General features: G+C 47.3%; 1 protein-coding gene across 2 annotated transcripts in view; it reads left to right on the top strand.

Annotated features, from left to right (window-relative positions):
- ANKS6 (ankyrin repeat and sterile alpha motif domain containing 6) overlaps positions 1-14,843 on the top strand; it is a 54,776-nt gene extending 39,933 nt beyond the window's left edge. For both annotated transcript variants that reach the window (XM_061425781.1, XM_061425782.1), the window contains exons 13-15: positions 189-256; positions 2,577-2,693; positions 9,786-14,843. In XM_061425781.1, coding sequence (XP_061281765.1) covers positions 189-256; positions 2,577-2,693; positions 9,786-9,890 — 290 coding nt within the window. In that variant the 3' untranslated portion in view covers positions 9,891-14,843. The remainder of the gene's footprint in view (positions 1-188; positions 257-2,576; positions 2,694-9,785) is intronic.
- Positions 14,844-15,110: the final 267 nt, after the last annotated feature.

The raw sequence follows: 15,110 nt of genomic DNA, 5'->3' as shown, positions 1-15,110 counted from the left end.
TGTGGCTTGAGACCCACCTGCAGCTGCACCCCAGGAGTGCAGTGTAGATCTGCTTTCTGTGTCAGGGCTTCTTGTAGAATTTCATTTGAAATAAGATTACCACGACTTTATGAAAGTTTGAAGATCACTCTTGAGGCAATTTTACCAAATTCTAAAATGTCTTATTTTACATTCTTTCCCTCTTGAAGATGAACTGACTGGAATCCTTAAGAAACTATCACTTGAGAAATATCAGCCCATTTTTGAGGAGCAAGAGGTAAGAATACTCTTTTTGAGTGTCCATTTAAATCGTAGCATAAAACAGTTGTCTAAATATGTAGGTTGTCATTCTTTAAGCCTGGATTGATCTTTTTCGTTGAGATGGCTGAAGAAATAGAATTTGTGTTCAGCACATTTGGTTCATTCATAACAGTGAAATCCTGGGGACTTTCTGGCTTGTGTTATAATAAAATTTTGTAATTTTGAGCTCTGCTCTCTGTAGTAAAGTTTGTGTCTGTTCTGGTCTCTTTTAGTTGAAGGGGATTACCTAGCCAGTTTTTAGGTTTAAAGTAAGTAAAAAGCAAATTCTAATGAGTCTGTGTTACGTATCTGGACATAAAGAGTCTGTATTAGTCTAAAAGAGTTCCTATTTGCTCTCACTCAAAATCCTAAAAGCACTTACAATCACATTTTAAAAAATTACTGTTCTGCAGTTTGGCAGTTTCTCAAAATGTTGAAGAGAATTACCATATGACCCAGTAATGCCACTCCTAGGTAGGTATATGCCCACAATAATCGAAAGCATACATTTGCACAGTGTTCACAGCAACACTATTCATAATAGCCAAAAGGCAGAAATAGCCCAAATGCCCATCAATTGATGAATGAGTAAATAAAATGTGTTATCACTCTACCTTGGAATGTAGCTTGGCCACTAAAAAGAAAGAAGTACTGATACACTCTACAAAACAGATGAGCCTTGACGACACTGTGCTGAGAGAAAGCAGTCAGTCACAAAAGGCCACATATGGTATGACTCCATTTATATGCAATGTCCAGAATAGGCAACTCTGTAGAGACAGAAAGTAGATTAGTGGTTGCCAGGGAATGTGGGGAGGAGAGAATGGGAGTGATTGCTAATGAGTATGGGTTTTCTTTTTTGGGGTGATGAAAATGCTCTAAAATTAAGTGTGGTGACGATCGCACAACTCTGTACTAAAAAATCATTGAGTTTTACACTTTAAATGGGTGAATTGTATGGTAAGTGAATTACATCTCAATAAGATGTTAAAATTTTTACTGTCAGCGAAATAAAACTCCTCAGTGGGCCCATTAGCTACCAGGGTACAGTCACTGGCTTAGAACATTCTAGTGCCCAGTTTAGTGCACGACAACGGTCACAGTTAATGTAGCACGAGAATCCCTCCTTGTCTCCAGCAAGCTTGAGACCCAGTTAAGGAGTCTGTGTTTCGGTTCAAGAAGAAGTCAGGAGTGCCACGACTTTCTTCCTTTTTTTTGCTTTTCTGCCCTATCCCGTCTGTCCTTCCTGCCTTCTCGATGCCGTAAACTTCAGTGGCAATTTTTCTCGTTGTCAAAAAAATCTTTCCTGTTTGCAGATGGCTGGCTACTTTTATTTCATGTGTTCCGTGCTTTCTGAGGAGCTGGCCACGGGGACCCACACGCAGGCTGGGTGTGGGGTCTCTGCCTCAGGTCTGGGATGGTGGGGGGAGGGGAGTGGCCAGTAGGATCAGGGGGCAGGTGTTTTCCATCAAAACCATGTCACCTGTTCCTTCAGCCTGTCAGTGTCTTGTGATCTGAAAAGCCCCTGAGAGATGCAGGGAGCTTATCGTTATCACAGGGGCCCTCTCTGCATCTCAGAGAGAGCATGGTGTTGGGTGCGGGAGCAGACCCTTCCCCACTGATGCAAACTTGGTTCAAGATTTTTTTTTTTAATCCAGGAAAGTAAAATGAAAATTGAAAGAAAGGGATTCTCTTGGAGCTGAGGCCCCGGCAGGGATGCCAGAAATGTTAGAATTTCTCCGGTAAAAACCAGGGATCGAACAGCTTTGAGATGCCCATTTTCTGATCCTTTCTCTGCCTCAGTTCTTCACAGTCTTTCTTGCCTTTATTGCTTCTGCTTGTTTCTTTTCTCACTCTGTCTTTCCACAGCCTGCATCTCTCTTGTCCTTGGGGGGTAAACATGGTAAGTACCGCCATATACTCATATTTTCTGTACAGTATCCTATACTGTTCGAAGTGCAGCAACATTGCAATGAACTTTCTATCAGCAGGACTTGGCTTTCTACCACTCTGGTCACCCAGATTACTGTCTCAGACTTCCCTTACTTATTTTGTTTTCAGAGTCTTTCTAGAATGCACTTCTAAAAATTCCAGGGTGAGAGCTGAGGACAGTTTATTTTTAATGATATTTTCAAATAAACATTCAGCATAAAGCCGGGAATTGAAAAGTAGTAAATCATCATTAATTCACTACTAATAAGCACTAATAGCTCATAATCATGATAGTCCGGTTGTGGTTGGGAAAAAAGAGGTGTGGCACTGAGCAGATGGTAGCAAATCCCCCTCTCTCTCCCCAGGTGGATATGGAAGCATTCCTCACACTCACCGACGGCGACTTGAAGGAGCTGGGTATTAAGACAGATGGATCCAGGCAGCAGATTTTGGCAGCAATTTCTGAACTGAATGCAGGCAAGGTATTGTTCCCAATCTTTTTTTTTTTCTGTTTCGAACAGCTGACAGCTTCACTAGGATCCTTGGCCCTGGTGTTCCAAGGACCTTTGTGGTCTGATTTGGTCTCCCGCACATGCCTGGTGGAGGCTGGCCCCGCTCACACACTTCTCAAGGCCAGTGGGTCACTACCTTCCAGTATGTCTATTCCTTTTCCAAGGCCTCTCTTCTCATAAGGTGGTTTCTCTTTAGATCCAGCTTAAATATTCCCTCCAATCATCTCAACCCACAGAGCTGGGTTTTGCCCTCTGGAGCACAGTGTTAGTTGATGAAGACAGGCCCTCAGGTCAGGCTGACCCAGCCCCTCCACTTGCAGTGACCCTGGGCAAGTCGCACCCCTCTCTGAGCCTAGCTTTCTGGTCTGGAGGGTGGGGGTGATGGGCTGACTGCCAGGACTGAGATGCTCAGCAGAGCACCTGGCACACAGAGATCTGCCAGTCACTGTTGTTATTGTTGGCATCCTGCACTTTTGTCATTAGCTTTAAAGCTAAAGATTAGCAGTGCCCCCACCCACCCACCCAAAGGCACATATGCAGAAAGCAAGCAAAACACAGAGGCGAGGCACCGGTCACTCTGCGGCTGTACAGTTGCTCTTGGGCTGTTCACATTCCTTTGCCTTCTGCCTTTCCTTCTACTGTGGGCTGGATTTTTTTGTCTCTTATTCCATAGCAGCTGACTGAAAAACCCGAACAAAGTTTTTGGCCAAACCAATATTGGCCAAAATATTGCTTGCTTACTTGATGCTTCTTCACATGTTGCCTTACAGCTCCTCACTCGTTGGGCAATAATGGGATGTTACCATTATAAATAGTGTCAGAGTGGACTTGTCTGCCTGTATGCTTTTTCTTCTGTTGTCTTGTTCCTCAGGCTGTGTGCCACAACATGAGGTTATGTCAGAGACTGTGACTGTTGTATGGTTCTGTCTATATGTTGCTGGGTAGGCACAGAAATACTGATCAGACCTGAAGTGACAGTGGCAAGTGAATATCCATGTAGCATTTTGTCGCTCACAGATCACTTCACGTACATTTCCTTAGTTAATTTGGGCGGCCGGTACCCGCCCACTTCCCTTGTTCAGCCCACGAGCAGAATTGGGGATGGGGAGGGCAGATCTGTATGGAGGCAGCTTCTCCAACCAGCCCTGCCACCCTTCCCCAACCTGCCCCTAGCCCACTCAGGTTGGGAGCTGGTTTTATTGCCATTGTTGTCATCGCTGTTTTGCTTGTCTGTAGGCTGTGGGGTGTGTTTCCCTGCTAGCTCAGTGGTAAAGAATCTGCCTGCCAATGCAGGAGATGCAGATTCAATCCTTGGGTCAGAAAGATTCCCCTGGAGAAAGAAATGGCAACCCATGCCAGTATTCTTGCCTGGGAAATCCCATGGACAGAGCAGCCTGGCTGGCTACAGTCCATGGGGTCACAAAGAGTCAGACACGACTTAAGAGACTAGCCAGCAACATCAAGGCTGTGAAGTGAGCCTTCCAAATGTTGTGGTTGGCATTGCTACCCATGCATGTGAGCCTGAGCATTTTTCTGCAGGTCTTTGCTGTGTGTTCTTTCTGCTTTGTAAGGTCCCTTCCTTGATTCTGCTCACCTGTCCCGGACACTCACTGCCTCACTTTACAGAGAGGGAAGCAGAGGCTCCGAGAGGCACTGTGAGTCCTGACTCCAAGACCAGCACCATTTCTGCTCTTCCCTTAGACATGAAGGGCAGGAGGTGGGCAGGTCTTGGCTGCTGGGAAGGGTTCATCCAGGGAACAGAAACCTGAGGGTGGCTTACTGTGGGTGGATCACCCGAAGCCAGCACCAAAGTCTTTGGACCATTGATTTATTCATGAAAAAATTGTCCTTTGACTCTCTGCCATGTCCCAGGTACTGTGTGAGTGCTGAGCACGGAGAATCACTCTGAGCCCAGCACTGCTCTGAGCACATCATTTCTAGTCATTCATGTCACCCTCACGGAAGGCCCCTGAGGTTGGTTCCAGTTTACAGACGTGGGAACTGAGGCACAGAGAGGTCAGAGAACTTGCCCGTAATCACCCAGTCAGTAAGTGGCAGAGCCAGGATTAGAACCCAGTGTCTGTGTCCTGACCCGTGTGCTGTCCTGCCTTGATGTAATCCACCAGCACAGGAGAGGCGAACTGTGCTGGGAGAGCTCCCGGTGAGAGGGTGGGGCCTGGAAGACATCCCCGAGGAAGGGCAGGAGGGCCGCCATCTGAAGGAAGATGAGAACCACCTGGCACAGGGGTAGAAGAAGGGTACCGGCAGAGGGAAGCGCATGTGCACAGGTGCTGCGCTGACGTGTGTGGTGTATTTAAAGAACTAACGGGCCTTCCCTGGTGGTCCCTACGGCTCCAGGCTTTCACTACAGGAGGCATGGGTTCAATCCCTAAGGGAACTAAGATCCCACATGCTCTGCAGTGTGGCCAAAAGTTTTTAAAAAATAATTAACGAAAAGAACTAAAGAAGTGGCTGAATCATGGAGAGCAAGGAGCCTGGTGTGAGAGGAGGCCAGAGGGGACAGATTAGGGCTCCCAGCGTGGTCGAGGGTAACCCAGGCAAGTACACAGAGGCTTGTGTGAGAGGACAAGGTGAGTGACGGTGAGGAGGCTCTAGCTCAGGAGTTAGGACCCTTCCTTCTTCAGGCCTGCAAGGGCCAGACATGTGAGCCAAGGAGAGGATGGAGGTGAGGGAAGCCAAGCCTGGACCAGTCAAAAAGGAAGGACAAAAGAGGTTCTAGATGGAGGGGCAGTAAGGACCTTAGAGGGCGTGGAAAGACCGGAGCTGGGTGTCACTGGAGCAGGGTCTGAGTCTTGGTAGATGATAACTGCCAGCATTTCTGAAACCTCCCCTCTGCTGTCTGTGGCATGGCCTCTTTGGTCCAGAATCACAAAAAGAATACACACTGGGTTAGTTTGCAAATCTTAGGCAACTTAATAGTCATCGTCAGAGTGGATGATATGACGTCTTGAGCCCCACTCCAAAGGAGGGTATTTTTCTTAAAGTCTGTACAGACTAGGACATTTTTTATAGTTTTCTCTCAAATCCATTGGCCTCCCCCTTCTCCTTGTTTACTAAACAGGGCCCCATCAAGAGAAGCAGAGTAACAGCTGTTGGTGATTGTCATAGTTCAGGCTGCAAAACAAAGTACCTTAGATGGGGTGGCTTATAAATTGAAGTTTAATTCTCACAGTATGGAGACTGGGGGTCCAAGATCAGGGTGCCAGAGTGGTTGAGTTTGGTGAGGCTCCTCTTCCAAGTTGCACGTTGCCACCTTCTCAATTCCTCATGTGGCCCAAAATAGAAGCAAAATCTCTCTTTTTCTCTTCTCGTAAGGACATGGATGGCATCACGGGAGCCCCACCCTTATGACCTCACCTAATCCTAATCATCTTCCAAAGGCCCCACCGCCTAACACCACCATCACTTGAGGGGTTAGGGTTTCAACACAGGACACAAACATTTAACCCATAACAAAGATCTTCCTTGGGGCCCTCAGCTGAACACCTCCCAGCTGAAAGATCCCAGGTGCTTCCAACATGCCAAGACATCCATGTCCTCCCCACAGGCACCACCCTGCAAAGTCAAGCTATCCCCCATGGAGATCGGTGCAAAGGGAACGGGCTGATCTGAACCGATTGCTGTATAGTAGCCCTGTTATTGGAGGGTCAGCTGTGCCAGGCAGAATGCTGTGGAAATGAGGACCATGTGCATCAACTGTATCTGAGAGCAAAGATGTGATTGGGAGAAGCTGAATGTCACAAAAGCAAGTGTATCTTCCCTACTCTAGGTCACCATTGCAAGTCTGTGCTGCTTCTTAGAAAGAGCAAAGTATTTCTCAGACTGAGTGTGGCTTCTAAGAGCTCTTTTGATGCCTGGGGCCGCTTCTCTTCTGGGCTGGACCCGCCTGACCCTGACTCCTGTCTCTTTGATTGCTCCAGGGCATGAGCTTCTCCTAACATTCATCCTTTTACTTCTGAAACCCAACCTTGGCCAAGAGAGTACCCACTGTGGTTCAAATGCTCTATATGTATCTGAGAACTCAGGACATGTGGGAGAGGATAAGCCCAGCTCTCCTTGCCCCCTTGCCCCCATGTCTTTCTAGCTGCAGTCCACAACACACTGGGGGCTTGTGGAATCAATTTTTTAGTAGTTCATGAGCAGCATTTTAACAAGGGAAATAGAATAGAGTAGAAAATATCAACATTCTCTGCAGGTAAGAAGACTAAAGCTTGTTTCAGTTGCATCAATTTACATGGGTTGTGATGTAAAATGTATTTCTTACATAATCAAAAAAGTTTGAATATTTTATCCAAAAAAAATTGTTTTAATGAATATTCACCCAAAACCTGGCTCAGCCATATGAATATTAGCAAAGCAGTGTGGCCCCTCAGCCTGCAAACCATTTGACTTTCTGATGAACCCACCTCAGCATTCGAGTTATGAATAAGCAGAGTCTGCTTATTAGTGTGTTAGTTTCAAACAGGTTTATATATTGGAGAAGTTTAACCAGAAATGATAGCCTGAGTTTCACCTTTAGTTGGTCCTAAGCCATTGCTTCTTTCCATTCCTATTTTTTTGTGATTATCAAAGCTGTGCATATTCATTGTACTAAATGTATGCAGTACCAGAAAGGGGAAAAAGAACTTACAAAGGAATCACAATCTAGCCACCCAAAGGCCAATGCTGTTGGTATTTGGGAAGATCACTCTGCAGTGTTTTGTGCTGAGTATTTTTCTTTATGTGGCTGAGATAAATTTAAATCTATAATTTTATATTCTACTTACTGCATTTAATGTTAAATATATGCAGTTACCCATGTCATTAAGAACTCTTTTTTAATATAATAAGTTTGTTAGGATGTACTAAAATTATTTTTCTTTAATCCCTACTTGTTGGATACATAGATATCCAAACTTTTATAAATAGTGCTGCAGTGGGCAACTTCGTGTATGAGCCTTTCTAATTATCTCCTCAGAATAGATATCTAAAAAAAAAAGAAAAACTGAAATTTATGGAGTCAAATAGTCTAAATCGAGGTATATAGTACTTTATCCTGAAATACCTTCCAGAAGGAGCTAGTAAACATCTGCACCAGCTGTGGATATAAGTTCCAGAGGCACCCTTGCCAGCACTGGATGCTATCCATTTGCTTTTTAATTTTTATTAATTTGATAGGCCAAGAAGTATGCCTTGTGTTAATTTGCATTTCTTTAACTACTAGATAGACTGAACATGTTTTTTTTCTACTTTTAATGGCCATTTGCTTTTTTCTTTTGAGAATTATCTGGATGGTCCTTTGAAGCCTGGGGTTTTTAAAGGGCAATTATCATTATCATCTTCAATCAGCTGTGGATGCAGGGAGCGATTATGGTTTTCATCATCTACGGCTCACTCCTGAGGTTAGGAGTGCGCTGGAACCCTGTTTCACCCTGACCTCATTTCTCAAGCAATTAAGGCTGAGGTGGTCTAATAATAACATGGCTGTCATCCCCTCTATTTATTTTTTAGCCCTCTGCAGTCTGCACAGTGTCACCCCCGTTCATTATCTCAGGTTGAGCCACATCACAGCACCAGCATGCAATGCCTTCCCCCTGTTAGAGATGTAGAAACTCAGCAGCATGGGGTCACGCCTGGGACAGAGTGAGTGGTGGAGTAGGGATTCGGGGTCCTCTGACCCTACCTCTGATGTTCTGACCTTTGTCCCATAGCCTTTAGGTGTGTGTTGATGGAATCCTGAAGGCACTTTTCCAGGTGTCTGGGATGGATTGTGTGAAGGGAGACTCTTCTGCCCTTCCTGGTGTCCAGGAGCCTCATCAGCAGTAGAGGTCCCTGCTTGGGGATCTGGAAAGGGCAGTCCATGAAATGAAGGTTAAAGTCTAGTCATGTTTGGTAGAGGTTTTTTTTTCCCCCCCCTACTCTTGGCAGGGAATAGATTTCCAGAGATTATTCACTTTTTATTTGCTTTATTTTTTAAAAAATTTATTGAAGGATACTTGCTTTACAATATTGTGCTGGTTTCTGCCATACATCATCATGAATCAGCCACAGGCACACATATGTCCCCTCCCTCTTGAACCTCCCTCCCATCTCCCACCCCATCCCACCCCTCTAGGTTGTCACGGAACACTGGGTTGAGCTCCCTGTGTCACACAGCAAACTCCCACTGGCTGTCTATTTTACTTTAGAGTTTGACCACATGTATTTGTTGGTTTAAAAAAATTTTTTTTTTAATTTACACTGCTGCCCGCTGAGGTCAGGACATGCCAGCCTCCTGCTACCCACCCACAGCCCAATGTCAGCAGCACCCTTTGAGTTACAATTATCATCTTCATTTTATAGAAAGTAAGTCACAGAGAGATGAAGTACCTAGTTCCAGGTAACCCAGCTTGTAAATGGGGAGAGGTTGGGATTTGAACCCAGGCTGTTTGATTCCAGTCTCTGTTATTAATCTCTGTGTATCACTGCCTCTCAGTTATATATTCAGTAAAGATGTTCTTTGGATTTAAAGAAATGTCCACATCCCCCCTCTTTTCCCATCTTAAAATGTGTGTGTAAAGGGTGGCAACTAGGAGGGGAGTCTGCAAGGATGGGGTGAGAAGTGAATCACTATGGAGACGGACCTGTCATCTTTTGGACAAGGGGGAGTCAAGGCAGTTCAGATCTGAGTCTGTATCAGAAAGTTCGGCTCCTGGAAAATTCCCTGGAAATGTGATGGCTAGAAATATGCACAGAGCAGGGCAGGGTAGGAGATGTCCGTTCTGGGCCAAATGACCCAGGATAAGTCATGCCTGCTGTCTGGGTTCTGCTGCCAATCCTCCTCTGGGAGATTGGACCTCTGCATCTTGGGGGGCTCTCCAGCCCTGGCATGCTGTGTTTGTGGGTGCTGACTCAGAATGTTTTTATTAAACCCAGTGCTCTTTCAATTAGGTAATTTGTTTTCTCCAAGACGCCCATGGGTTTTTCAAGTATGAGTTAAATGTTAACAGCACTATGTCAACTGAATTAATGGTTAAAAGATTTAACAAGACTTTCTCTGTCTGTTTTCAATTTCCTCCACAGGGACGCGAGAGACAGATTTTACAGGAAACCATTCACAATTTCCACTCTTCCTTCGAGAGTAGCGCCAGCAACACCAGGGCCCCTGGAAACAATCCCTGCACGTGACCCTCCTCCTTGTGGTCAGCAGCGTGAGCTTTCTGAATCTCAGTATCCTCTTCACATGGCCGATGCTCCCGCCATCATCAGACCTTCCCCATTCCCTGAAACACACTATGCCTTGGCACCACTGTGCCTTAGTCCCGAAACACCCATTTCCCCCTCCCTGCTGGAGTAGTTGGTGATGCTTGTTGCTGTAACAAAAGTCCGACATGGTAGAGACTTATTCTCCCATGAAGTCCAATGTGGCTGCTTCTGCTTGGCAGAAGCACATGGTGATTCAGGGACCCTGCTCTTTTCATCTGTGGCTCTGCCGTTCCTGGGAGCTTCCGAGTCTTTGTTTCTGGCTGGCAGAGGGGAAAGGGATGGTGAAGAAGGCATATAACCATTTCTTAGCTGTCTTGCTCTTAACTGCTCACATTCCACTGGTTCCTCCATCTTATGTCCCATCGGCCACTCATAGTCATGTGGCCCCACCTGGATGCAGAGGAGACTGGGAAGTGTAGTCGTTGTTCCAGTAGTGGCCTCATAATACAGAACTCTGTACTTAGATGGGGAAACACATATTTTGGGGCAAGATTAGCCACTCTTCCATATTTCCCTTAGACCTTCTAACATATCCCTAATGGTTCCTAGTGTCGCCTATCAAATGAAGCCTTTCTCCGCTCCCTTACACAGAACTCACTCCTCCAGCCACTGGGGCCCCTCACTGTTCTGTGTGATGACTCTGCTTTAGCACGTCTCTGCACCTGCTGTAGGCAACACACAACAGCTGTTCAGGATGTGTATGTTGAATGCATTTTTCTTTCTTGCAGAGGCAGCCTTTTATATAGGAAAAAGGGGGAGGCCCAAGGTGTCACCTTGAGGGATCTCTTTTCCTTCCAGACCTTCAGTCTCCTTGTCTGTGGTCAGGCAATACAATGCTCTGATATTCCATGCTGCTCACCCCGTAACACTGTAGGGCTTTTCCACTTTGAGCGGGAGCAGAAGACTCTTATATATTCCATTGTAGAAGGACTTAGGTGCTCACACTTTCTAGGCGAATTTGGAATTTTTCCTCAGGTCACATTCCTCAGGAGGGAGTCAGCTCGTGTAGTTTTCTACTGTGTCATATTCTGGGACAGGGACTTTGACTTTTAGGTCCAACAGGTTTCTGAAATGTTTTCAAGCATGTGTCATTCAACCAACACTTGCTGCATTTCTGCCATGTGCTGGGGGTGCTGAGATGAGTCAGATCCAGTCCCCACCCTTGAGGACCCTGATGGTAAGAGAAGATGTGAATGGATGGTCCTGTCCTGAGGGGGAGCACGGACAAGTGGAGAGAGCGTGTGCTCTGGACTCAGGCTCAGCGTTCTGGTCCAGCCCCGCGGCTAGCCAGCTGTGTGGCCAGGTCAGGTAACTTGGCTTCTCTGTTGGTGCTTAGAGCCAGCGTGCGTCAAGTACCTGATCTGTGGGACATGCACAGTGGATGGGAGCCTTTGCAGAGTTGTCACCTTTACTGTGATCTCTGCTTGGCTGCATACTGGTCTCCTTAGGAGGTACAGCTTCTCATCTCCCCCTCTCCTGGCCATGAGCGCCCCTTCCCCCTCTGCTGGCTGCTAGAGGCAGTCATGATCGTGCTTCCTGGAGTCTCATTGTGTTCTCCCTCGCGTCCGTCGATCCAGCAGGTGCTATTCCTCCTTCATCCTCCCACCTGTAGAAGCCACCTTCCCACATAACTGGAGAAAGAGGTTTTGTTTTAGACATCACTGACAGACGCCTTTATAAATGTTCCTCGCATCCCAACCTTCTCTAAGGAGACACAATCACTGAGCACCTATTTTGTGCAGCTGCTGGACTCCAGTGTCATCTCTCCTCACCACCAGCCTGGGGGCTGGCATGGTTTAACCTCATCCTGCATGCTGGGGACACAGACACAGAGGGGTGGAGCTGCAGGCCAGTTCCCCAGCCGGGAAGGAGCGGAGCTGGCTGAGACCTGGGTCTAGTGGGCTTCTGAGGCCATGCTTTTGCCGATTCTCATAGACTCCTGGGGCTAGAGGCACCAGGGATTCTCGTGGTTTTAACGTATTCATATCTTCAGAGCCTATCAGTATGTGTAGGGTTGTTTGTCCCTAAAATACACATGGACCCCTGAGTTAGGTGCTGTGAGGTTTTGTGTCCGTTCTTTGCTGGTCTCCTGCCCTTTTCGTCACTCCTGTATTTGCACAGCTGTCACTTGGGTAAGTTTGATAGAATCATGCAGGAGTCATGCTGGGGGTCAGCTTTCCACAAATGCACACCTCCAAGATTTCATCTAGTGACCCCAGGCAGATAGTCTGCTCATTCTCATTTGGCAGATGGGAAAACAGGCTCACAGCAGCTGCTTCCTTCATCTTTTTCACTGGACTCAGTGGTTCTGAGTCTTTTTCTCCCAGGAAGTTTGTGGGCTGGTTGGTGAGAGATCCTTGGCACCCTTTCTGGACCATGGTCACCCACTTCCTGGTGGCCCTATGAGGTGATCCATCAGCATTCCTCAAAGTACGTTCCTTGAAACCCTACTTCCATAAAATGTTAACAGGTTTTTTAATAAAAAATAAAGGGGAGGGAATATATATGTGCCAGTGGGGGTGAGGCTCTGTGGTTAATAGGTTAGGCAGATACTGGGTCAAAACCCAGTCACATAATTTTTGCTATATACACCTCAGAATCCTTAGAACTCCACACATGGGGGAGTAGCTCAGTCATGTCCAAGTCTTTGCCACCCAGGCTGCAGCACACCAGTCTTCCCTGTCCTTCACCATCTCCTGGAGTTTGCTCAAACTCATGGCCATTGAGTTGATATTACTGGTAGCATTTCCCACATGTTTGATCACAGAATGCTGCTTCACAGCACTCTTACCAGACGGGTTCCCTGAACACTGTCAGGGAAACCCTCCTGTGACTGGGCAGCAGCAGTCATGAGGCCTCACAGCAGCTGGGGGTGGGCCCAGGGGCACTCAAGGCCCTCAGCTGGGTCAGGGTCTTTGGTAAACTGCCTCTTCCCAGCAGCTCTCTGCTTGGCAGTGGGACATCATGGTGAGGGCATCCTCTGATGGAGAGGATCTGAGCAGGATGCTGCTCAGGGGGCTCTGCATCCACGGTGTCTCCTGCAGGGTCAGATCATCATTTCAGTGCTGGTACAGTATGCTGTCTGGCAAGTGCTGCGTGTCTGAGCCCTGTCCCCAGTGGCCAGGAGAAGGCTCCCACCTCCTTGCTTCAGCACTAGACCATTACATGGAGGCCGCAAGTTTTGCAAGAAGACATGTACTTTTTCATTCACATTTACTGAGCATTTACCCTGTGCCATCCTCTCCTTGTGCTTTGGATTCAGAGATAAAAAAACTCACCTCTGCTCTTAGAATCCACAGTAGCATAGAAGAGACAAGCACGTAAGTGCCTACAAGCAATCATAATAAAGGTGTGTGCTTTATAAAGGTGAGGACATCGTGGGTGACAGCTCAGGTCGGCATGGATGTGCCCTGTTCGAAAGACTGGGTCCAAAAGGGTGAGTCAGCACAGCTGGCAGGTGGGGAAGAGAAAGTGCTCCCCGGTTGGGGGGACAGTGTGTGAAGGCAGGCAGTGTATGACATTCATGGGTTAAACATTGGGGTATATTGCTGCTGCTGCTGCTAAATCACTTCAGTCATGTCCGACTCTGCGACCCCATAGACGGCAGCCCACCAGGCTCCTCCGTCCATGGGATTTTCTAGGCAAGAGTTCTGGAGTGGGGTGCCATTGCCTTCTCCCTGGGGTGTGTTAGATATCTGTTACTCCAGTTTTGGGTTCTTTTCTTTGAACGCATAGCACCGATATAGCCAGTCCTAGCACTGGGTTCTGGCTCAGCCTCATCTTAATGGGTTCTGTGTTTCTTCCCCTCCTTGAGCCTCGGTTTCCCTTTTGGTTCCCAGGGGGGAGTGTTCTGAGGGTCAGATGAAGGTGAAGACCCTTTTCACACTATGTGGAGCTCTGCCGATGGGAGAAATCTCCATGATGGTTGCCTATTTGAAATCTTCTGTTAATCCCTCTGCCTACTCCTGCTTGCCCTGATGTAGTCGGGCTGGGTGGGTGGGGCCAGAAGCAGCAGCCTCCAGCCAGAGCTAGCCACAGCTTGGGTGGCTCTGCTGGCATTGGAGCCCTGAAGCGGTGAGGGTTGGAGGTGGATCCCCACCCTCCAGCTGTGGCCGACTCTGGTGTTTATGTCACTGGGATTCCCACCAAGGTGGACAGAAAGCAGCAGGAAGGCCTTCCAGCCTGATTGCAGCAGCTGATCCAGGGCCAAAAGGAAGCAGGAAGCCCCTCCAGTTTGTTCTTGCCTCAGAGCTGCCTATGGACACTGCCCAGCAGGCCAGACCCGGGCTAGACAGTTGTGGACATCTACACTGACCTTCCAAGAAAGCACATCTCGAGGGCTTGGAACCCTTCCTAGGAAGATTCTGCAGCCCAGACTGAAGGTGTTGTAAAGCACCACCTGTACTTTTTTCAGGCAAGGTAATCAGACAACAGATTCTATTCAGCATATAAAGAGACCTGATTCTTTCCCTGTTGAAGTCAGTACCAAATTCGGCAGGACCAGCCAGGGACTGAATCTCCTCCCTAGGGGAGATGGGTGGTAAGTCTCCTTTTCAGCTTCCTTCCTAAGGCAGGGACCACCCAGGGCCCGTCCTCAGGGTCCTTCCTGCCCAGTAGGTTGAGCCAACTGCCTTCCGTGTAAGGTCCCTCCCAGTTCCCGTTGGAACTGCCTCTGTAGGGCTCATGGACACAGGGCATGGCCTTCCTCTTTTGGGAGACCTTGTCCCACTGTCCAGGTGGCAGGGACAGGGTTTGACCTCAGCAGAGCCCCTGGATCCTCTGATAAGAGACCAAAATGCTGTTTTGTTTCAGCCCTGCTGTGTGTTCCCGTGTTCCTTACCATTAAACACTTCTTTCTGTTATTGTTCTTTCATACAGGGACTTGATTCTTTGAAGTATTTTTTGTTTGCCAAATGTATATTAAATAATGTCTTCTCACTTTGATTTTGCTCATAGAAGGTATAAAGTGCTGCTCAGATTTCTTCCAGTGAGAACTTTTACGGAGCAAGTGCCTACGGTGTGCTGGGCACTTCTGTAGCCTCACCTTCATGATAATCTCATGAGTCTGCCTTAAAATCCCTTTTCCACCAATTTGGTGAGCGTGGCACACATATTAACTTCACCAAGGTCGCCCTGTAACGG

The sequence above is a fragment of the Bos javanicus genome, chromosome 8 (genome assembly GCF_032452875.1).
Source record: "Bos javanicus breed banteng chromosome 8, ARS-OSU_banteng_1.0, whole genome shotgun sequence".
Classification (NCBI taxonomy): domain Eukaryota; kingdom Metazoa; phylum Chordata; class Mammalia; order Artiodactyla; family Bovidae; genus Bos; species Bos javanicus.
This window is presented reverse-complemented; position numbering and strand designations above follow the sequence as displayed.